We start from the raw sequence: 23,413 nt of genomic DNA, 5'->3' as shown, positions 1-23,413 counted from the left end.
ACTTCCAGAATTCCCCAGCTGGGGAATTCTGGGAGTTGAAGTCCACCCATCTTAAAGTTGCCAAGGTTGAGAAACATTGATATAGATGAATGGATATGGGAACAGATTAGTTTCTTTTTTCTGACAGGTTAGGATACTGTCACCCAACACACCTGGCGACTCAACCTACTTTTTTTTTTCAGTTTGTACAAGACATTGAGCCATTAATTAAGTCAGTGTTTCTCAAACTTGGCAACTTTTAAGATGGGTGGACTTCAACTCCCAGAATTCCCCAGCCAGCCATGCTAGGTATTTAATGTGTGAACATGCCCAAACACAAAAGCTCGACCTGCTTTCCCCCAGTCTTAGGGAAAAAAAATTAAAACGGCCATCACACCCTGGTGTCGCCAATCGTGCTCTTACAACCTCTCGGCTTCCTCCGTGGCTTTTGCTAGCAACCGACCCGCCGCTGAAAGAATCCACCTCTACCCTTCTATCTCTAGGAGAGGGGACGACCGGAAGGAGGGGCCGGAAGTGACGTAGCCCCCGCGATGCTGGGTCGGGCCCTTCCCGCTTTCCGTTGCCGTTCGGGGCCTCCGGTTTGGGCTGCCGCGGGACGGGGACGTGCCATGCCCCGGAAGGTTAGGCCCGGGGAGCGGACGCCGCTGAAAAGGCTATCGGCCTCGAGCACGCGTTTGAAACTACAACCCCCCCCTTCCCAACCCGCCGCCCCCTTGGTCCCACTGGCGGGGATGATGGGAGCTGTAGTCCGGCGCCCCTGGAGGCGCTTCTCTTGCGGCCTGGGAGAGACCCGAGCCCTGGATGAAGCGCAAGGGAGCAGCATCCGGCCCCCTGGGGAGGACGGCCCCTTGGGCTAGTTGAGGGCCCCGGTGCAGCGCGGGGAGGCAGCCTTGGCTCCTGCTCGGCGTTTGTGGGTCTGCCGGGGCGCCCCGTTTTCCGTGGGAACCGAAAAGGTGGCTTCGCGCTTCTCTGCTCAGACGACAGGGATGGATGAATGGATTATGTGCACAGGGACCATCCGCCCTTTATTATAAAGGACGGTCCTTTATTTCAGAAAGCGGTCCTTTGGATTTATTTAATTATTTTCCTGGTTTCGCTCCTGAGTTTTCCTTTGTAAAGCAAAGCTATAAACATAACCTTTTGGGGGGGGGGGCTTATCCTTAGGAACCTCTTTCAGATTTGCTCCTTTTTCAGGTTTGTCCTTTATTTTTTCCAAGAAAATATGGTCGCTGTAGTTACGTGCCATCATGTCGTTTTTGACTCAGCCACCCCATAGATCGATTTTCTCCATAATCAAACAGCCGTGGTAGCCAATAAGCAGAGAATCACGGTCCGGCTGAAGTCCTTCCTGATGGTTTTGGCCGTAAATTAAATGGATAAGTCCTAATTTCCTGGGCAAATTATAGGCAGGCTTTTTCCAGAGAAAGAGACCTTTTTATATCCACAGAGGACTGGAATTGCAATAGCACTTTCTGGTTCATACCATGTTTTAGGATGGGGGATCCATAACCCAGAAGTGTGCAGAAGGAAAAAAAAAGAAAATTGGAATTTCCTCCAAGTTCATTTCTGCATAATAAAGATGCCCCTTTGTGTTACCCCCATAACGCTCTTAGATTAAACTTCTGTATCTTAGTTATTCAGCAAGTCTTGCTGTATGAAATGCTTCCTGGTAAGCATGCAGAGGACTGCAGCCTTGTTAACCCAAGCTAGTGTGTGCTTCCTGTAGCATGCCTGGGGCTCCATGGAGCGTTCCCAACTATGTGTAAGTTACAGCTTGCTTGAGTTAGTACAAACTATGGCAATGCGATGCGGAGTTCAAAGCCCCAGGGATGTATCTCGCCTCTTCTGGGCAGCCTGACTGTTCTAAATGGTGATTGGGGAAGATGGTTGTAGGCCTTTTTTTTACCCTTCTGATTTTGATCAACTTTGGTGGAATGATAAATTTGCATTGAAACTTCTGGGGGATATATATAGATACATTCACGCACACACACACACACACACATATATATATATACCTTCGGATTGATGGTGCTGATTTTTGTGTTTTGATTTAAGGGGAAAGCACAGACTAAGGACTTCGTGAAGCCTTCTGTTCCTCCGGTTCCTGTGGCAACTGATAAAAGTGGTTCTGTTGTTATCTCTGTTTATGCCAAACCAGGATCTAAACAAAATGCTGTAACAGGTAAGCTACAGCATAAATACATATGCAGCATTGATGGGGGTTTTTGCAGAAGTTTTGCCCCATACCCGAGCAAGGCTTCCTCCGTGAAATGGTTCCGGAGTGGGGGTTGTCTTGAAATATTTATAGCATGTTTGTATGATTTGAACTCAGGGCAGTTGGTTGGTGATTGGAGAGACCTTCTTAGAAGATCAGAGGGGAGTGTCTGCACCCAGTCCTTTTTTTGCCTCCTGGGATATGGGTGTTGGTGATTGGCCGTACCCTTCTTAGCAACTGTTCTGTGTGCACTTCCATAATGTGCTATTAAAAGTCCAAATGTATCCGCTAACCCAGTGTTTTTCAACCTTGGCAACTTCAACTGCTGGCTGGGGAATTCTGGGAGTTGAAGTCCACACATCTTAAAGTTGCCAAGGTTGAAAAACACTGCCCTAATCTGAAAAGGTTATGGAGACACTTGTACTGACCCGTCTGTCAGCACTTTTTCTCCAGTTCCATCTGTTCCCGTGGCTTCTCCCCATGGATAGTAAAAGACTGCAGTCTAGAGCAGAAGGGAAGTGCTACTCTAGAACCATGCCAAGTTCTAGAACAGGTAGGAAAATGCTAAAAGAGTTCTGCCCCCCTGCTTGCTTTAAAAAAAATAGATCTGGAAGGAAATATACAGATCTGAAAAAATCAGCACAACGGTAAATGCCACAAATGGGAAGAAACAAATCCAAATAGTTTGGAAAAGTAAGAAGGCTTTTGCTTATTGCTTAAATAGCTAGAGAAGAGTTTTTGCAGGAGCCGCTCCACTTCAGATAATAGAAGCACTTGAAGTAGTTCTTGATGTTGGTCTTTATTTATGGGAGGCATTTTGGAGAGTGGGGATCCTTCAGATAGGTGAGTCTCTAGCTGCGTCTTTAAATCTCAAATAAGCAGTTTGATTTGGCACTGGAGATGGAGATGGATTGCAAACCAAAACATGAGGGAATTGCAGTCATAATCCAAAAATAGTAATTTAGGACAATGCAGTAAGCAGAGGAAGCCCAGCATAGAAATCATTATGGTACTTTACCCTTTGGATTATGAGAGTCTGGGTCATTAAAACTAGTCTATTTTTGTTCAGAGAAGAATGCAGCTGGGACACAAGCCCAACCAAAGGCTCACTGTAGCCCTGATCAAGTGTATCTTTGATGTCCAGTCCAGTGGGTGCAGAAGAGAGAGCAGCCCCTCTTTTTTCCTTATCACACTGATGATATAAGGGAAAAGATGGTTTCCTTGCTTACACTGGGATTGTCTGCCATGAGGGGCCTTCATATACATGCAACTGCTTCCAGGTCAACGGGAACCCTCCAGTACGGGGTTCCAAATGGTTTGTTAAGCCGGTCTTCCAGCTGCAGATAGCCATGCTGTGTGCTTAGAGACCAACTCTTCATTTACATCCCCCGACAATTATGAGAGAGCTGTGACAGTTCCTTGCATGTTGGATGGAACGCAGGAAGGTAACCCCTGAATAGGACTTCTGTCATAGATGAATCATGACTCCAGATATGTCTAGACAACAGACCCATTTCTTCAGAGCAGGAACATAGTCCTTCAAACCACTCCCTAGCTGCCTCTTCCTTTTTTTTCTAGGTTGAGATCATGTTATTATTCTCCTCCAGCTTTTTACCAGAATCAGGGTTTGGATTAGCACTTCCACTGCTGCCTCTAAATTAGATTTTCAAGAAGAGAAATAGAGCCAGTTGTCATTTGCATATTGGTTATAGCTCAACCCACCTTTTGGATAGGCTAATATTGCTGAAGTGATAGCTACATCCTAATCTACTTGTTGCAGACCTGACCACCGATGCGGTAAGTGTGGCCATTGCAGCACCTCCATCTGAAGGGGAAGCCAACGCAGAGCTCTGTCGCTACCTCTCTAAAGTCCTTGAAGTCAAGAAAAGTGATGTGGTGTTGGAGAAGGTACAGCATTTTTGTATGATTCAACTCGAGCTCTTGACTCTTCTTCTGCTCATTCATGGGAAAAGACCCCTTAGCTAACTTTGTTCCTACCAGCAGGTGGAATAATGGGGAGCACTTTTGAAATTAAAAGGGCAGGGGAGAAGTTCAGTGTTGCGCTTCCAAAACTGTTCAGTACTAGGCATTAGGTAACCAGAGGTCTGCAAAAGGAGACAAGAAAAAGAAGGACCAATAATATATATTTGAGAGGCTCTGTATGGGAAGTTGTAAGATAGATCCACATGTTAGGCTTGCTGTGAACTATTTTTATTTCTGCCTCATCCTTCTAGAGGCAGTCCTTACTAACGGTAATTGGGACTGGGAATTTCATCACTGAGCAGCGTTGTAAGGCAGAATGTCACGTGACTGTGCCAACTTACGGCAGCAGTTCCAGTTGCTATCGTTAGATGAATTCCATGCAGTCGCAGTGTCCCACGGTCACGTGATTGCCATTTGCGACCTCCTACTGGCTTCCCCATTGACTTTGCTTGTGGGAAGCTGGCAATGAAGGTTGCAAATGGTGATCATGTGACCCCAGGACACTGCAACAATCATAAATGCACAAATTGCCAAGTGCCTGAATCATGATCACGGGAGCACTGAAATGGCCACAACTATGAGGACTGGTCATAAGTTGTCCTTGTTCTGTGCCATCATCACTTCGAACAGTTGCTGAACAAGTGGATATTAAACTAGAACTACCTGTAGTATTGGGGGATCATTCTAGGCAGCCAATAGCAAATCAAAATTGTCATGAACAAGAGGTGCAATAAGAATATAACGGAGGCAGAGATTGCATATGAAACACAATCCTTAACTAAAGCCTTAAGTATCCCTCAACGCCAAATGCATTATCAGAGTCTGAGCATTTTTTGAAAATGATATAACTCTTTAATTATATTCAGGTTACCATTTTTTTGAGCAGCCTTTTGGAGCACATAGAGATTAAAAATGCACCCATGTGACAGCCCTTGATTATAGCATAATTCAGTTTTGTCATCATTGTTCCAAATTACTGATATTTTAATACTGCGTACCTCTTTCACTGATGAAGTATCAAGAAATTACAAATAGTACCTGCTTTTGGAATACTTGTATATCTGGGCCCTTTTGACATGAGGAATCCCTAAAATTCTCTGCTTGTGTTTTAAAACAGGGGAGTAAATCTCGAGAAAAAGTGGTGAAAATTTTGGCACCACTGACTCCAGAGGACGTTCTAGAGAAGCTGAGAAAAGAGAGTTCCAGCTGAAGCTATACATGAGCAACGTCTTAACAAGTTGTTTCTCCAGCTGCAGAGAATGGCTACATTTAGGTATACGACAGCTCATAAATACACGTGGTGGAAAACCCAACGATGAGTCTGTGGACAGCTATAAAGCTTAATTTAAGTTATAAAAAAGGATGCGGTCATTTTAGCATCTTCATACGAGGTGCAGTGTTATCTGAAAGAGCCTCCCTGGGACCTGAAGTTGATGTTCACCAGTCCACATCAAACCGTGGCTCAACGTGGATCAGTGTTTGACGTTTTTCAAACAGGTTCTTTTGGAGTATGTTTGTTTTGCTAGTCTGGAAGGCAGTAGTCATTTTCACTGTTTCAAAGGCGATATAAGAAAGGCACAACTCAGCTGTGATACCTGTCTATTTGCATCTTTGGCAAACAGGTTTTGCAGGTTATTGTCACCTTCTTTAACCAGAGATAATTGTGGGTTAATAAGAAATGCAGGGCACCATTTTTCTCCTTCAGAAACTTTTGTCAGTCATAGTGCCTGGACACTATTTGAAAATTCTGTTTTGATTTTATGTTAGGGACAGTGTTTGTTTCTGTGTTCTACGCTGCTCCTATATACCAAGATCTGAGCTTCATGTTATTTGTTACAGGAAATGCATCTAAGTTTTATATTTGCATTTGACAGGCTGTTGGTCCCTTATTTGTTCCCATCACATGGAAGAAGCAATAGTGTGCCTCCCCCCTCCCTTGAATTAGGGAAGGGCTTTTAAGGTGGTCTGAATTCTGATTTTGCAATATCCTGTCCTTACATCTCCCATTCGTTCCTCAGGAGTATGTTTAAAAATGGAGTCCCTAGATCTCTCCTTCTGATCGGGTTGTATTTTTTTCCTTGATCCTAGACAGGATGCCTTGCTCCTGTGCCATATTTCGAAAATAAAGCTGGCTGATATTTCGTCAGTTGGATTTTATTATGTTTATTGTATTTACTTGATTCCATGTATATAGCTGCCCATCTTGCAAAATGACTAAGGACTTATGGTTGCTAGACTCCCAAAGGGAACCCATTTGTTTCATTGCCAGTTGTGGTCTTGGTGGCGGGGAGAGAAATTGCTCTGTTTTAACACAGCATATGTTCTGGGTTGTGCTTTGGCTTAACTGCCCACCTCTGTTTGATCATCCTCGCTATACAATCTTCTCTTTTTCCTGTGTAATTTATCTTAAGACCCTAGACTTGCATTTCAGTTCTTGGCAAATTGAAAGGATGGCATTGTTCATACTGCCCCTCTCCCTCTGTGCCTAGCATCTCTTGCATCCCTCTGCATGCTCAGAACCAACCCATGAGCCCTCAGTGCTCAGCACCATAAATCCAAATCATTCCAAGAGCTTAAAAGCCTTCTCAGTAACGCAGCCATAATTTCCCCAGGCGGCAGCAGCAGCTTGAAGGCAGCAAAAAGCTTTGTCTTAGGTTCTTCCTTTTACCTCCTTATTCCCACTTTGTGTGCATGAGCTCTGTTTTGTTTCAGCTTTCTGTTCTTGTGGGTTAACCCTCCTGTACGTAAGATGATGTGTTGCTCAATTGGCAGGCTTTTAATCTAACTCTATACTCCTATTCAAGAGTGGAGGGGTTTCTGAATTAGCTTTGTAACCCAAACAGGCTACCATCCAGAAGGGCATTATGGTGGAGGAATGTCCTGGAGCCGCTGGGCTGCAGAAGGCTATCCTAATTCCAAGGGGCTGCTTCTTTTTGATGAGTGATATCTCTGTGTGGTAAAATGAGAGCCAACATAGTAGAGCAGGTGAAAGTGGTGGATTGGCATGGAGGAAATTGAGGTTCAAGTGCCCTCACAGCCCACTGGGGGACTTTGAGCCAGTCACTCACTTCTCAACTCAAACCGGTCTCATGGGTTGTTGTTGTGGGGAAGAATGGCAGGAGAGAACACTGTCTACGCCTCCCTTAGCTCCTGAACGAAAGGCAGGATGTAAACCTAAAGATATAATAACACATGTTTGAAAGAGAACAAACTACAGGTTTCTACCCTGGGAATTACCAGTTTGCGTTTCAGTGGTACAAATGAACAGAAGAGGCTATATGCTACCTCTCCATGTAATTGGGTATGGAAAGACTAGGATTCTGGTGGGTGAATGAATAGAAGAGGTGGGTTTGGAAATGAGATATGAAAGAAAGCAAGAGAAAAAAATCAGTGGCATTGCTAAGGGTTGCTTCCAGCACCTTTGGAAACAGGAATTTTAGACCTGGCTTGTGCATCAAGCAAAGCTGTGGTTTGCTTGAACCATAGATTGTTAAATAAGCCACGCTGATTGGATTCACGTGTTGTATTAAACAAAATCTAAATAAACTATACAATGGATTGGCGCAACTTGTGAACCTCCCTTCAGTGTGTGGAGATGCTGGGATAATCTGAGCGATGACCTAGGTCGTTTAAAGAGGGACAGTTGCTCTGGAAGGTGGCTGGTTGGGAGCCCTCTCCTCTGCCTAGGTGTTTGCGTGGCCACTTGCTTTGCTGGGGGCAAAGTGGCCACAGGAACTGCATGAAACAGGGTCTCCCAGAGGTTCTTTGCGACCCTCTCCATCCAGCTGAGATAGCTTGGAAGATGTCTTGAGCAAAAAGTTGTGCTGACGTCATCTAGATTTAAGAAAATTCCCCTCGCTGTTTGCACCTTCAGCAGGAGGAGCCATCCTTCTGCCATTTAGAACTGAAATGAGATTGGAGAACTTGTTTGCACGAGCCCTTTAACAAAATGTATTCCTCTCAGTTTGCCTAAAGCTTTCGACAGCTCCAAATCAGAGCATTTTTCAGGCCTCAGTCATTCCCCAGACCATATCCTCCTGCAGGGGAAAGCGTAACAAAGTTCCAGTTTCTTTCCCATCTTTGCTACTCATTGATGCTCCTTTACGTATGTAGGAAAATTGCAAGCCTGATGTTCTTTGATGTTCTTCATGAAATCCATTATTGAACTCACTGCCCACTGAAAGGCCCCAGCAGTTATGTTTCACAGGGGGCTTATTCAGGTCATTTGATCCAGCTAATTTCTGCTTAATCAGGTTGTTCCATTTTAGCCTGTTCACCTTGCTTCAGAAATTAGGTTACTACGCCTGCAAAGCTATTTCCAGTCCAAGGACATCTAAAAGTCTAACTCCACTCTCTAAAAAACCATTATCCTATGTGGAAAGTGGCCAGGTGGCCTGCAAACTGCATCCAGCCTCCTGAAGTAAATTTTATCTGACCTATGCCCAGGTTTTAAGGAAGAGAAAAAAGGCCTTTTTTTCCCCAATGAAATAGACTGGGCCAGTCTGCTGATCCTGTGTCTGTGCACGCTGCTCACCGTGGGTCTTTGATGAGACCACAGTGGCTGGGTTTACAAAACATGCTAATCCAGAACCAGTCAATCCACATTAGGGTTGGTAATAGTATATTTTCTTCCTTGGCTTTTGTATGAAGTCTCCCAGGTATGCCTGAGGATCAGTTTCACCATAACTGATAATCTTGGTGTTGCTAAAATGGCATTCCAAATAATTGCATGGAGAATCAAGGGATCTGCAAGAAGACAGTCATGTTCCTTTTCTAAACAGTGGTTGGTGGCGATGAGAATCTGTCTTAGGTGATTTTCTGCAGGATCCCTTCTGGCTGTTCCTTATTGCAGTTTCTGGCTGTTTTCTGACTAACATCGTAGCAGTCTTGCTCTTTAAAATAATGGGTCTTTGGTGTAAAAATTGGAGCACTCCATACAAATGTTTGTTTGAATTTCTTGCAATAAGCTTAATGCTCAGAGGGAAAAAATCACATCTTCCTGGGCTTACAACTTATGGCAAAAGAAACTCACAACACTCTTTATGCAAGGTATGTGTCAGTTGCCTTGCAGAGAAATTGTGTCCAAGAAAAGCTGCCTGTTAAAGCTAGTGGCCTACAGTGTTTGTTTTACTAATTTGCAAAGACCTGATTCTGCATTTCTCTGTTAGCTTTGGAGTCCTCTTCTGTGCATCTGGAACTGAAACAAAAGCTGCTGTTCCTTTTTTAAAAAATAATTTTACTAATGATTATAATTGCAATAGTAAAAACTAATACAAACCAAAAGAAAGAAAGAAGAGTAGAAAAAAAGAGTAAGAAGTGCAAAGGAAAAGGAAAGAAAAAAGTAGAGAAAAGAAAAAAGAATATAGTAAAGAACAAAAGAAATATGTAAAGAAGTGACTTCCAACTTTCCTCACAACAAGAATAAATAATTTTAGTAACTTTTCACCTCTTAATTTACAACCAGTGAACTCTTCATCCCATGTCCCATCTCTTATATATAAACAAATCAAAAAGCATTGTCATTTCAGTCCTGGTATTAGCAAAAGTCCATTAAGGATTGCCAGAAATAACAAAATATCTATTTTAACCTTGATCAAATAAACCAACTTTATATTCCTTCCCTTTACTTCTAATAGTCTTAAACTTTAGTCCATTCAAGTAATGTCATAGAACTTGATTTCTTTTCATTTCTTTTTTATCCCTTCTCACAAAATTCATCCAAGCTTTAACAAACATCTTTTGTAAACCCAATATAAAAGAATTATCCAGGTCATTCTCTCGGTTTATTATTTGTAATTCCCTTTTGATTTTTAAAGCAGCAACCAATTCCTTTTGTATGTCCAATAAAACATCTTTTTCCACGTCATTCTTGTAGCCTGTCATTGGTAGATTCACTTTCAGTGTCAACTCTGTCTCTGTCTTATCAGATAAAACTTGTTTCTCTTCTGCCATTTCTTCTAAAACATCTCCTAAAATGAGGAGCAACAGTCTGGGACACTTGTGGGTGACCTCCTGGCCTCTCTGTTCAGAGAGGAATTATCAAAAAGCCGGTCTACTCACCGGCTCTTCATTCTTCACCGGGGTCCGCTTTTTGTAGAGCCGTCTTCAGTCCACCATTTCTTCCTCCAGAAGTCCAAGAACTGCTTTTCCTTAATAAGCCAGGTTTTGTTTGTTTTGCAGAACAGACTGTTGAAAGATAGGGTAGAATAATCTGTCTTCCTCTGCCAGCACATCATGGCTGAATTCAAACATGTGCTAATTCTGAAATGTAGCTTGTACATTTTGGGCTGAGCACATTGAGCAAACTCAGCCACTGAAATTTCTAAGCCACAGTTTGTTGTAGTTTAACTAACCATGATTAAACAGACCCACATTGTGATGTGCCAGTGTCGTCTATGTATCCTTCCCACTCTGGAGAAAGAAATTTCTTCTCCACCTAGTGTGGAAAGCAAACAATCTGACAGATAAGGGATGTGCTGGTCCCTTCTAGTTCTTGTTGCAAAAATGGAGTGTTTACTGATGTAGCAGAATGAGCAAGATAGTTTGGAACACAGGTTGCTCTGCTTCAGATGAAAATCTTACTTTTGTTTATTTTATTTTTCAAATTTATATGTGTTGCCCATCTCACTCTACCAGTGACTCTAGGCGGCGTTACAGATTAAAAAAACTATAACATCCTAGAAAAAATATGTAAGTTAAAAACTACAAAAGGTTAAAATTAAGCTAAAAAGTTATACTTTGCCTTTCAAGCCATTGGGTGGCACACTCGTGAATAGCTCCGGCTGCCTGTTTATATTCATCGGGGAATTTTATTACTAGCCCTGGAACTTATTTAGGAAGCTGATCCAATGTGACACTGCTTTCTGTCTGAGCTCAGCATATCTATCTGTTTCCTATTGCAAAGTCAGGGGGTGGCAATCTTAAATGCATAAGGGGAAGGCCTAAAACTAAGCTGGTTCTGCTTCTGCTTCTGCTTCTGCTATATGGATTAGAATACCGTGTGGACCAAGTACTATGTTTGCTTAAAAAAACTACTTTAAACAAGCCACCAATTATCAGGAAGCGTAGAGCCAGTCATAGAATTTTTCCCTGTGGAGATGAACGTTGACGCAGTGCCTTAATTCAGTGTTCCAAGCTAATTTCATCCAGTTAAATTAGTGAGTGCTTGCATAGAATCCCTGTTCAAATCATTCTGCACCAAGCGTCGTTCAGAGCTGAGAATTACTATATCAGCGGTGATATGGCTGGGATGACATGCTTAATGGGCAGGCTGCGCAAGAAATCCAGCAAGAGCTTCCGGAGTACTCATGGATGGTGTTATCTTGCAGGACTGCCAGGTTAATCTCTTTCCCAGGCAAAGGACTCCTCCTGGCTATTTCCTTTGAGATCATCTCCCACCATGATGTCACAGCAATCTGAAGATGTTAGGGCATGCTCTAATGGGTGGCACGGAAAAGTCGTAATCATGTGTGGAACCTTTCTGTTTCTGAGCCTGCTTGGTCTTGCTTCCTGAATAACATCTTTCAGTGCTAATCTTTGCATAGGATCAGCCTCCTCGGAGGCCTCTCATCAAGCAGAATGTAAGAGGGTAGATGCTTGGCATCATCAAAAAATGAGGACAGAAGGGGATATCTGTTTCAATATGAGTTGCTTGTGAATCTCTATGGGTAGGGATAGCAATGAGTACTGTATGTCAGGCCTAGCCCAAGGAACTCCAAGAGACAATGCAAATTCAGTCCAGCTATGTTTATTAGCCACAACCTCTAGCAAGAATCTTCCCAGACTGAAACCCCAGCTCCCAAAGTCAGCCAGCCACAACAGTGTGAATTCCTCAGGGAGGTGCCAGTCTCATCCTCTTGTTCCTCCCACGCTCTTCTGGTGAGCTAAGAAATGTTTATCTCCCTGAGCCTGGCCTTCATAATTCCATTCCATCACACTGTATTACTGTTTCAGTAGGAGCTGATGGGCTTCGCAGAGAGGTGGGGCTAAGCAGTAACTCATAGCTTTCCAGATACTTAATGAAGACTCAGGACTCCCAGACAGTACTTGGCTAGATTCTAGTCTTCACTGAAGACCAGAATGAATTCTTGAACCCAACTGTTGATTGCTAATTGCAGTGCAATAATGAGGTCTCAGCCAAGGGGGGGGGGGGAGAGAGAGAGGTGTTTCAAAGTTTAGGCTTTTCTTCTTGCCATTCCAAGTTAATGGACACTTAGGCAGTCTCTCAATGGCTTGGGAGGCATAAATGTCCTCTTCAGCTTGGGAACTGCTGGTTCCATCCTCACCAGTCTCAGCCCTTATAGGAATAGAATACAGGTGAGGCAGATATGTCTGTTAGCTCTGCTACCTCGATGCTATTGGATGGCCAGTTTCCATGTTTCTGCTGCTCTTCCCTTTTAGAGTTCTCCATCCTTAATGGGACTTAGGTTAGACACAGGAATTTATTCTGATAGCCCTTCAAGTAGGAGAGATTAATCATTCTAGATAGCAATAATTGCATAAATAGGGAAAACAGATTTCTGTGATTGTCTTCAAAGATATCCTGTTGCAGCCCTTCCCTTCTGAATTTCCCTGTTCCTGCAGTGCAAAGAGTTCAGCTGTCACACAGTAGTATGGTTTGATTATCCATGATTTGAAGAACAGCTACCATTTGTTGGGTTTGCATATGACACACCATAAGGTATAGTTTCCAAACTAGCAATAGCTGTGTTCACACAAGACATCAAGACAAAATCAAAGAAAGCCCACTGTGGATTAATGCATCTTTCGAGTTGTGCAGTTAGTGATATCCCAGAGGAAAGTGTGGGAGTGGGAAGAATGCTTCCTCACTTTATCTAAGATAATTGAATAAAAAAACCTTGAACTTCTTGAATCTAGATTTTAAAACTGAATAAAATAATTTCTGTCTGCAGCTGTTCTAGCTCTCAACCCACCAATCCATCTCCAAATTAAAACCAAATTCCTCAGTTCATACTACGTAAGAAACTAAGAAATTTTAAAGTCAGTTTCTTATGCGGTTGCCATTCTGAGATCTTAACCCCTGTGTTTCTCCATTATTTGCTATTCTGGTGATGGGTCCCCCCTGAGGAGCATCTAACTCTTGTGTGTCTGTGCTTGAGAGTGACTGAATTACACCAACTGCAGAAATGGAACAGAATTCACCCTTTTCCGTGGAAGCTGGGAGGAAGCAAAAGGCGCTGTAGTGAATACCTTCCTCTGATGTGGATAATTCTGCCCCATCTTTTTCACAGCGAAAGTCGAATCAATCACACCGGATTCTGTAATGCAAGAGAATAACTCATCTTCCCTCACCTACACACATTTGGAAGTACCATAGGAGTAATGAAGCCTTGAGCAGTAACACATGCAAGGGTGTGGCAGGCAATCTCTCTGTTGGATGGCTACTTTAGATTCTCAAAGATATATGTGTTTTTGGCACCCAATCTGGGAATAGCTGCTCCCCTCCCTCTTGAATTATCACCCAAGTTATCTAATTGTGATGTAGAGTATGTCCTTCCTGGTTAAAATTTCTTAAGCCTGATGAAAATCTGTGAAGTAGAATTCACTGCTTTGGGTCCCCTGCAGTGGGAGAGATTTGGAGCCGCAAAATATGTAGATTGATCTACACCCTTAGAAGTAAGGACATAAAAACTCTGCTGAGCTTAAATTAGACTCTACAGAATCTTCTACCGTTCTCAGTTCATTGAGCTCTTTGCAATTGCAGTTGGCTCTTTGGAAGTAATTTCACAGCCTTCGCTGCATCTTGCCCTGGCTACATTCTGCCAAGGGGACACTGGCGAAGTGCACAACAATAGCACGTCGAAATACTACTGGCAGCTGGTTTTCAGCTCCAGCACTTGTGTCCAAACAGAAGCGTCCATGGGGAGGGGTCAAAATCTGCAAGATGGTGGGTGTGGTGTCCAAATTGAAGCTTCGCCCCTTTTGTATGGGTGGGTGATTACAGCTTTGATCACTATACTGTACCCGCCATCTGGCACTATGTTATTCTCTGCTCTGGTTGCTTAAAGGAAGGTGGACTGTAGATACCATTCTAATAGATCTTGTCTGTCTGTCTGTCTGTCTATCTCACCAAGTGTCAGGAGCTGGATGGGTCCTCAAGCTAATTCACTGTATATAGTCATCTGAAGGGCAAAGGTCTGTGAGTTCCGTTCTCAGTAGAGGGTTTGAATCTCATAGAACAACATCTGGCTACCTGCATTTGAAGAGTCCAATACAGGACAGAACCAGTCACATGGTGCCTTCCTGATGGTCAATGTAACTTAAAACTGACAATTTCACACAACCTCCTTGGAAAAGTGTTGGGATGGCGACTCCCAAAGTTGCCAACCAACATACAGATATCAAGGATACACTATAATTTAACCAAGCCACGCTATATTGTTTAAAAAGAAAAAAATGACAGAATTGGAATCACTTGCAGCTAAATGCTGATAAAGCCAATTTAAGTTTTCTGAAGTAAAGAAATTTGAGCTGTGTCCCCATATAACTGTCTAAAGCAGGAATAGGCAATCAGCCATCTCTCTATGATATTTCAGCATCTATTTTGCAGCCCTAAAATCTGCCCCCATTCCACTGCTGATATTTAGTAGTGAACTATTTAAGAATAGTCGCATGATTTTCTATTTGAAAAACAAGACCAAACCTCCATTATTAGGCATAACTATTTTCTTAAAAACAGAACCCAGACCCCCATAAAAGTGAAAAAATGTCCCACTCCTGATGACATCATTCTGTCATTGTCATGTGCCGTGCACTATTTGGTAAGCGAAAAAAAGATGATTTTGAGAAAAAGGTAATGCTCAAGTCACCAGAAAGGTTGCCATCCCCTTATTTAAGATGATCCTTACTTAATTTTTCAGCTACATGAATTGTGAATCCAACAAGTGGAAGTGGATGGTGATCCCATGTTATGGAAATGAAATAGGTGTAAAGTTGTCAGTTTGTTGAATGTGAGATGGGACCTCAGAATAAGTGCTAATTGTAAGAAATAAACATAATGCAGGTAGTCCTCAAATTACGACCATTTGTTTAACAACTGTTCCAAGTTACAATGGTACTGACCTATGACCAGTCCTTGCACTTATGACCGTCGCAGCATCCCCATGGTCATGTGACCAAAATTTGGGCTCTTGGCAACTGGCATGTATTTATGACGGTTGCAGCATCCCAGGGTCGCATGATTGCTATTTGCAACCTTCCCAGGGGGCTTCCAACAAGTAAAGTCAATGGGGGAAGCTGGATTCACTTAATGACCACATGATTTGCTTAATGATCACAGTGATGTGCTTAACGGCCGTGGCAAAAAAGGTCATAAAATCTGATATGACTCACTTAATGACCACATCACTTAGCGATGGTCCCAATTGTGGTTGTAAGTCAAGAACTACCTGTAATAATAAACCATGTCTTATAATGCTACACATCACAGATTAGGTGGAATTATTGGATGAACCTGGACCAAGGCATTTTCCATGGGTTCCTACCTGAATGGCATGTTCCCATTATGTTAAATGCTTGTGTGAATCATGATCTAGTCTAGATTCTGTATCTAGGGCAAAAGAGGAGGGCATAGCTTACTCTGTTAAAGGGGGCCATTTCTCCAGAATTCCACTGTCTGTCATTTCCGCCCCCATGCCCCCAAATCTAGCACAATCCATTTGATTCATCCAATACTCTTGGTATTTGCCAAGCTCTAATCATAATCCCCAGCGTGGGGGGGAGTTGTTATCTTCTGCAGTGAGGCAAAACTAACACCCTGTAATTACTGTGAGAAGCTGGCAGAGTCCCTCTGCTCTTCCAGCCAAGCAAACCGAGGACAGCATGAGGGGGAGGAGGAGAAGGGAGGCTCTTCTGCGAAGGCGGATGCAAAGGGTTGAGAAATTTCCCGCAGTTCCCATGGTGCTAAATTGGTAACTCCATTCGGAGGGCCTGAAGTCTTTTGCTCTGGGAGCACAGATTCCATTCAGCCATGGAAACCTGAACAGCATCTGGGGTGGTTCCTTGGCGCTGCTGTGAAGTGGAAAATTTCCGAACTAATAGAGCCTCTAAGAGTAATAATTGAATCTGTAGATCCTGTCTCAAAGATTTGAAGGACACACATATTCCTGGATGAGAGCTAAAGGAGTGAGGAAGCCATTCAGGACCTCTCTCTACTCCCCTATATAAAAGACCGGATATCATCAGACTTGAAGATTTAAACTGGACGTAGGAACTTCAGAATGCAAGAAAAATAGTTGAAGAGCAGTTTTGTGCTCAGTATTTTGCTCTAGCAGAAGAGTTGATTTCCACGTTGGGGACATGAGTGCAGAAAGTAGCTGTAACTTTCTCCATTTAGTCTGGAAGACATCCCAGGGATTCCCTGGAGAAGCTTGTTACATCAGGATGTTTACAGGAGATGTTTCTTTGGGAAAGAAGAGTTTATTTTGGGCATTTCTTCCCTTCCCCCTCCAGAGTGTCGTCTTCTTAGCAACCAAACAGGCATACTTGCATCACCAGCCCCAATCCCATGGATGGAGTAATGAAAAGGCAGGCTGAAGGTGTGGGGTGGAGAGAAGAGCTTGGTGACAAGGAACCACTGGAAGCCAAGGGCTTCTTGGTTCAAACTTCAGCTCAGCCAAAACCGAACCAGAAAATCAGATGTTGTTATGAAGATTCCCAAGAGAGACTGAAATGTTCCATCAGCCTTAGGCTGTGCAAAGCTCTTGAAAGAAGAATTCACAAAGACATATACAAAGACTTCTTTCTGAATCATTAAAGGAGCCACATCTTTTTCTAGACTTGCATGGCTGCTTCAGAAGCTGCTCCCAGTTGTCTCCATACCCAGGAAGAAGTTCCAAAGCACCTTTTTCAGTGGGTTTACACAACCATGCTCCAGATCTGTTTTAGCATTTGGAACTCAGAGCCAGAAAATGATTTGGGGCTATATGCAAATATACTGGCTGGGATGTTCTGGAAATTTAGAGGTTGTGCCTTTGGCAGGTGTCCTGGTCAGAAAAGGCTGCCCCCCCCCAAATAATATGACGATGATGATTATTGTTATTATTCCTCCTAGTGGAAATATACTTTCAAGAGTGACAGCGAGAAGCAGCTTCTCATGACAAACGCAGACAATCTGTGTTGTATTTTCTTGCCAAGGGAAAATTGACACCAGGCTTCTTATTTCCAGTTCTCATCCACCGTTTTGGCTTTGAGATGGGATGTCACTCCACCTCCACCTTCCATTTCATTTCCCTTAGTGTTCATGCTACTTCTTTGGTGTAAGGAGAATCTTATTAAAAGTATACTGCTGGTCATTCTGAGCAAAAGGTCTTCCCTTTAAAAAAAAAAAAAAAAGACCTTCCAAACTTTTTAATATAATTTTTATTAAAATTTTGTTTACAGTAGTAAAAACTAATTCAAACTAAACTTAGAGAAAGAGAATAGAAAAAACAAAAATGTAGGGAAAAAAGAAGAAAAAGAAAAGAAAGAATATAATAAAGAAAAGGAAACGAAATATATAAAGAAATGACTTCCAATCTTCATTACAAGAAGTATAGACAAATTTAATAACTCTTCACCCCCTATAAGGTTACAGACAGATATCTCTTTATCCCATATCCCATCCCTTATCTATAAACAAATCCATAAAGCATGAAGTTTTCAATCCTGGTGACAGCCAAACGTCTGTAAAGAGTTGCCAAAACTTAGCAAAAAAAAAAAAGTCTTATTTTAACCTTGATCAAATAAACCGACTTTACATTCCTTCCTTTTACTTCTAACAGTCTTAATCTTTAATTCAATCAAATATTGTCATAGGATTTAATTTCCCTTCAATTCTTTATTCCAAGAAAACCCAGATTTCTTCAAGGGTTTAACAAGCCTCTTTTGTAGATCCAATAAGAAAATATTTTCCAGGTCATTCTCTTGGTTGTCATTTGTATTTTCCTTTTTAATTTTTAAAACTTCAGCCAGTTTCTTCTGTATATCCAATAAAGTGTCCTTTTCTAAATCATTCTCTTGGCCTGTCATTTGTAGTACCTCCCAAACCCTTGACGTTATCCCCCAAGCTGAATTCACCCTTGATTTCTTCTTGTTTGCTCCTAATTTAAGAATCTCCTCTCTTCCCTACTGCAAATGGCAGGAACTATATATAGATGACCACCTTACACTATTATGCCCCGGAGGTGATTGTGTTTTTATTACATAATACATCATCTTTCTATCTCACCAGCTGTTCTTTCTGCAGTTTTTTATTGGAAAAAACTTAACATTGGCAGATGATTGCATCAAGTCTTCAGCCTCTAACAGACTTGGAGTTTGCTGTGTGCATCTTCCTAAACTCTTTCTCAAATCTCTACAAATAGAGAGTCTGCTTCCTCAAGATTTTAAATTTCTTGCTGTAGAGCCTTTGGGGGCGGGGCAGGGGGGAGTGTGCTTGTGTGAAATACAAGGAAAAGTTATTTAAAGACTGAGTTGGGACACGATTTGTGAGAGCAGAAGAGCAAAAGAGGGACAACAAACACATAATTTGGCATCCTGGGAATTCCAGGGTTTTTTTTTTTCTTTGTTTAAAGTGTCTAACCTTTGTTTATTTCACTTTATTGTATGCACTTACATGCTGAAAGTGGTTTTAAAAAAGATTTACTTAAAAGCCACAGTCATTCTACAGACTTCCTCTGTGTCTCAGGACTGTCATTCTGCATAACCTTGCTGTAATTTTTCTTGTCTTGTTGCGTGTGGTTTTGAAGGTGACCTTCACTTCCTTATGTATTCAAAAGGTAGAAGAGTCTTAACAATACTGTACATTGTGCTAGTGAAATATTTATAAGCCGCCTTTCTGTAGCAAACCTACCCAAGGAAGGAAGCAAACAAAAGACAAGGATAAAAATAAAAGAGTGCATTAATCATTTATTATAGTACCCATTTAAAATGCGAAATATGCCAGACCTCCTGTCCTTGTCCTCCCCCGGGGTCCTTCTCTCCTGGCTCCTAGCAAGCTCAGCTGGCAGAAGACAGTCCTGAATCTTCCTTCCCTTTTTGACTGCTGAAATCCCAGAAGCCAGAGAAAAAACTTTTCTCTGCCAAGGGGATGAACAGCAATTCAGTGCCCAAAGTGGGAGGAATGTTGCAAAATCCTTTGATTGTCTCCTTTCAGCTTTTGGATGATCTCTGGTAGCATGTTGGTTTGTATAAGGTTTATGGTGCAAGATACACAGCCATGGCAGAGGATTTGATTATGATTATGATTTGATTTGATTTGATTATGGGCCATCAAGTTATTTTTGACTCCTAGTGACCACATAGATAGATTTTCTCCATGACAGTCTATCTGTAACCTGATCTTTCAGGTCTTCCAATGGGGCCCCCATCACCACTGTAACTGAGTCCATCCACCTTGCTGCTGGTCATGCTCATCTTCTCTTTCCTTCCACTTTTCCCAGGGTTCTGGACTTTTCTAGGAATTATATGACTTGCCCAGACAGAAATGGATGGGTGGGTGGGTGGAGTGCCATGAATTTGCTGTCAACTCTTAGGGAATTTTTTTCCAGGAGGTTCTGCCCCAACTTGGTCCTTCAAGTGTTCCAATGGTGCATTCAGTACCGCTGTAACTGAGTCCATCCATCTTGCTGTTGGTTGTCCTCTTCTCTTTCCTTCTACCTTTTCCAGCATTAGAGCTTTCTCCAGAGAGCTAGGTCTTCGCATAATGTGTCTGAAGTAGGATAATTTGAGCCTGGTCATTTGTGCCTTGAGTGGGTTGATTTGTTTGATGATCCTTTGGTTTGTTTTCTTGGCTGTCCATGGCTTCTCCAACACCAAAGGTGTCAATACTCTTCCTGTCCTGCTCCTTCTAAGTCCAGTGGCAGAGGATACTGTGTTATAAAAATGGGGAGCAGAGAAAAACACACAAGAGGGTGTGCAGATGATAAGAGCAGGTTTTGGGTTTCTGTGCATCCATGCACCCATGCACACATACACATGCGTATCTTTGAAGCTCAACATGCTGATACCAGAAAATAAACTTTAGTCTCCCTTTTTTGTTAAAAGGAATTCTGCTAATCTGGTCCCTGAAGGTCCATGCCTAGAAAACAACTTTGATTGTCTTTAAAAGTAGAACATGAGATAGAAATAATTCTAAATAGATGTTTAAATAAAATGAATGCCATGTAGGTTCTACGTGTTTTTGAAATAATGGAGATATGTTAGAGCAATGTTTCTCAACCTTGGCCACGTTAAGATGTGTGGACTTCAACTCCCAGAATTCTGAGAGTTGAAGTCCACACATCTTCAAGTGGCCAAGGCTGAGAAACACTGGGTTAGAGGAAATGACTTTCTTGGCACTGACTTCTAAAAAAACAGTCAGGGTGGAAGCGCTTGGAGTGAATATCCTGATTTAGCACTCATTTGCATATAATTATATATAGCTGGTAAGTAAGGGCAATTCCAGGCATGCGGGGAGGACCAGTGCCTGCTCTCTCCTACAGGTTTTTAATTTGTCTATTTTGGTTCTAAAGGGGAAAAAAAAAAAGCAGAATATCCTACTTTCCCCCATGGTTAAATGGCATTATTGCAGAAACAGATGGGCTTCAGCTTGGGGGATGGGAAGAAAACTACTTCATCCATTGGTCCAGTCACCATGGCACTTTTAGGGTAGTTGTGAACATGAAATGGGACAATCCCAGATGCCACATAGCTCGGAAGGAAGCCATGAGGTTGATCTGCTCCATAATCTTTATTGTCTTTTTAAAACGATCTGCCTTGTGGAGTGCCATTCTGACATTCCACGCTGGCTTTTGTACCATGTAATCAAATTTCTGTCTGTCCAAGATTTAGAATTTTGGAAAGGCTGTTCAAAAATGACAGATAGCAGGATACCATCTCCCTTGGAACAGTTTCCAATCACCAGCAGTATCTCCCAAGGAAGAAATCTTTCAGCAGATCTCACCATGGCATGCATTCTTAAAGGTTTTAACACCATGGCTCTGAAAGCAGGGTTGGACGATTGACTAACTGTGTGGCAGCCTGACCAGTTCTTCTGCTGCAAGAACCAATGAGATCTTAGGCACTTCTTGGAGTCAGGGTGCAGGGGCTCAAGACCTGGTACTCCCCAAACATCACATTTTGCTTCAGTGAGTGTGATGACGACAGAGTGTTGTCATGCAAATGATGTCATCTGAGTACCTAGGTTACATCATTTGTATCATCTTTGTGACAATCTCGACATATGTGATGTCCCTTGTTCTCCTGCAGATACTCCTAAGTCTGAGGTCCCAGAATATTTCTGGTTTCAATAGTAAAGAACATATATTCATGATTTGTTTGGAGCTTAGCATATTGAATCCTATCAGCCACTGTAGCTGTCAACCATAGTTTTAGTGAGTTCTGTATTTTATATCTAGCTTACCTCTAGTTGCTTTTCATTAAATCAGACGTGCATCTCTTCGCAGACTCTTGTCCATGAAACCTTAAGTTGTTGGTCTTTCAGGTGCCACTCAACAACTGCTTTTTTTCTTTTATAAACAAGTACAACTAGTTCTTACAAAATAGTTGTCAGGGCCTAGGACCTAGATCAGTGTTCCCCAACCTTGGGCACTTTAAGATGTGTGGACTTCAACTCCTAGAATTCCCCAGCCAGCCATGCTGGCTGGGGAATTCTGGGAATTGAAGTCCACACATCTTAAAGTTACCAAGGTTGGGAAGCACGGACTTTAAGCTGAGATCTGTGGAGGAGGAGGAGAACATGTTAACAAAACCCACCGCTCTCAGCTTCTATATGTTCTTTTTAACAGCACATACATCTCGTAAACAATATTCTGACTTGTAACTGAAAGCTTTTCACTCGTTCTTTATAGGGGCAGGTTGTGTTTCTCATCTTCTCATTTATACGGGATTTTTTTTTCTCCCACTTTTCCCCTGCCATAACAGCAGTATATTGTGGCATTTATGCTCAGGACCAGCAAATCTGTTTATGATGCATCCTGCTGAGGAACTTAATCAAATGGCATTAAAAGGCCCTGTTCTTCCCACACAAGAGGAGCTTATCAGATAAACTGTGAAACTGAAGGGTTTCTAGGGAACACTTGATAATAAGGCAGGTAAGAGCTCTGCAGGCTTAAATCATGGTCTTGTATCAGTCAGGCACTTTTATCCCAGGCTAATCTTGCAGCTAGTTAGCCACTGAATTTGGATATCATATGAAAGGGTAATAAAGTTGTTCTGTGGCTGATAATATTTTATTTCAAGGCAGAGCTGCTAATGAGATTTTCTGCCTCATGTGCCAAGCAAACCTGGTTCACCCTTTTTGCTAAGCCATACTTTATTAAATAAGTCACAATTGATTGGGGTAACAGCATTGTAAGCCAGGAAGCAAAATTTGCCAGATAATTGTTGGGGTTTAAACAACCCACTACTCTGAGACCATATATTGTGGTTTAATGGGATATAGGAACAACCAAAGTGTCTGTTAACAACTTCTGGTTCAAAGCATCCAGAACTAATGCCCATCTCATTTTGCTTTGGAAAAACAATTTCAGAAGAATCAAATTGATTATTTGGTTAAAAAAAAAAAAAAAAGACAAATAGAATTCAGTAGCACAGGGAACCAAAATATTGTCCTTTGCTTGTGGCTTGATGTGTTGTGTGAACTAAGTGTGATTAATAAGCCACATATCATGTTTTAGCATGTTGTGTGAGTTCAGGCAATTGTGGTTTATTCAGTAAACCATGGTAGAGCAAACTACAGCTTGATAAGACATTGAACACAGCTATAGTCTTGTAATGACTTAAGGTTTCAAGAGTAAGTTTCTATGCCATGATGGCTCAGTATGTTACACAGACTCAATCAGTGTGGTGAGTTTGTATTTGAGCGTATTAACTGAGTTGGCAATTTGCTTATTTCACTGACCTATGCTTCAGTTAACTCTGAATTAGCATGCTGTATGAATACAGGCTGTAGAGTCCTTGGGGTTCTCTGAGCTGGGTTGTTTTCTTGCCAGCGTTTCATTACCCGGCTAGCTGGGTAATGAAACGTCGGCAAGAAAACCACCAAGCTCAGAGAACCTCCAAGGACTCTACAGTACAACCCTGAGCTACAGATATTCTCTTTTACTGGATACAGGCTAACCGTTATGGTATACTATTTATTTGTGCTCCAGAGATGTATAACAAAGTTGACCCGTTAGACTAAAATGGCTACTCCTCTTGGAATTGTTTTCA

The 23,413-nt window shown here is 42.2% G+C and overlaps 1 protein-coding gene across 1 annotated transcript; it reads left to right on the top strand.

The window, feature by feature from the left end:
- The first annotated feature begins 476 nt into the window (after positions 1-476).
- On the top strand, positions 477-7,763 carry CUNH15orf40 (chromosome unknown C15orf40 homolog). The gene is made up of 4 exons (XM_007434297.3): positions 477-620; positions 2,059-2,185; positions 3,999-4,126; positions 5,319-7,763. The coding sequence occupies exons 1-4, from the start codon at positions 531-533 to the stop codon at positions 5,409-5,411; spliced, it is 438 nt and encodes a 145-aa protein (XP_007434359.2). The 5' UTR covers positions 477-530; the 3' UTR covers positions 5,412-7,763.
- The last annotated feature ends 15,650 nt before the right edge of the window (positions 7,764-23,413 follow it).

Source organism: Python bivittatus, unplaced genomic scaffold (assembly GCF_059951505.1).
Source record: "Python bivittatus isolate LINGU-HERP-01145 unplaced genomic scaffold, Pbiv_v1 ctg000530_np1212, whole genome shotgun sequence".
Classification (NCBI taxonomy): domain Eukaryota; kingdom Metazoa; phylum Chordata; class Lepidosauria; order Squamata; family Pythonidae; genus Python; species Python bivittatus.
Note: the sequence above shows the minus strand (reverse complement) of the source record. Positions and strands in the feature narration are given on the sequence as shown.

Bases quoted from the DNA above. Each gene is read 5' to 3' on its own strand.
- CUNH15orf40 (XM_007434297.3), top strand. From the start codon at position 531: ATGCTGGGTCGGGCCCTTCCCGCTTTCCGTTGCCGTTCGGGGCCTCCG. The intron at 2,186-3,998 runs GTAAGCTACAGC...TACTTGTTGCAG, and splicing joins TAAACAAAATGCTGTAACAG to ACCTGACCACCGATGCGGTA. The intron at 4,127-5,318 runs GTACAGCATTTT...GTTTTAAAACAG, and splicing joins GTGATGTGGTGTTGGAGAAG to GGGAGTAAATCTCGAGAAAA.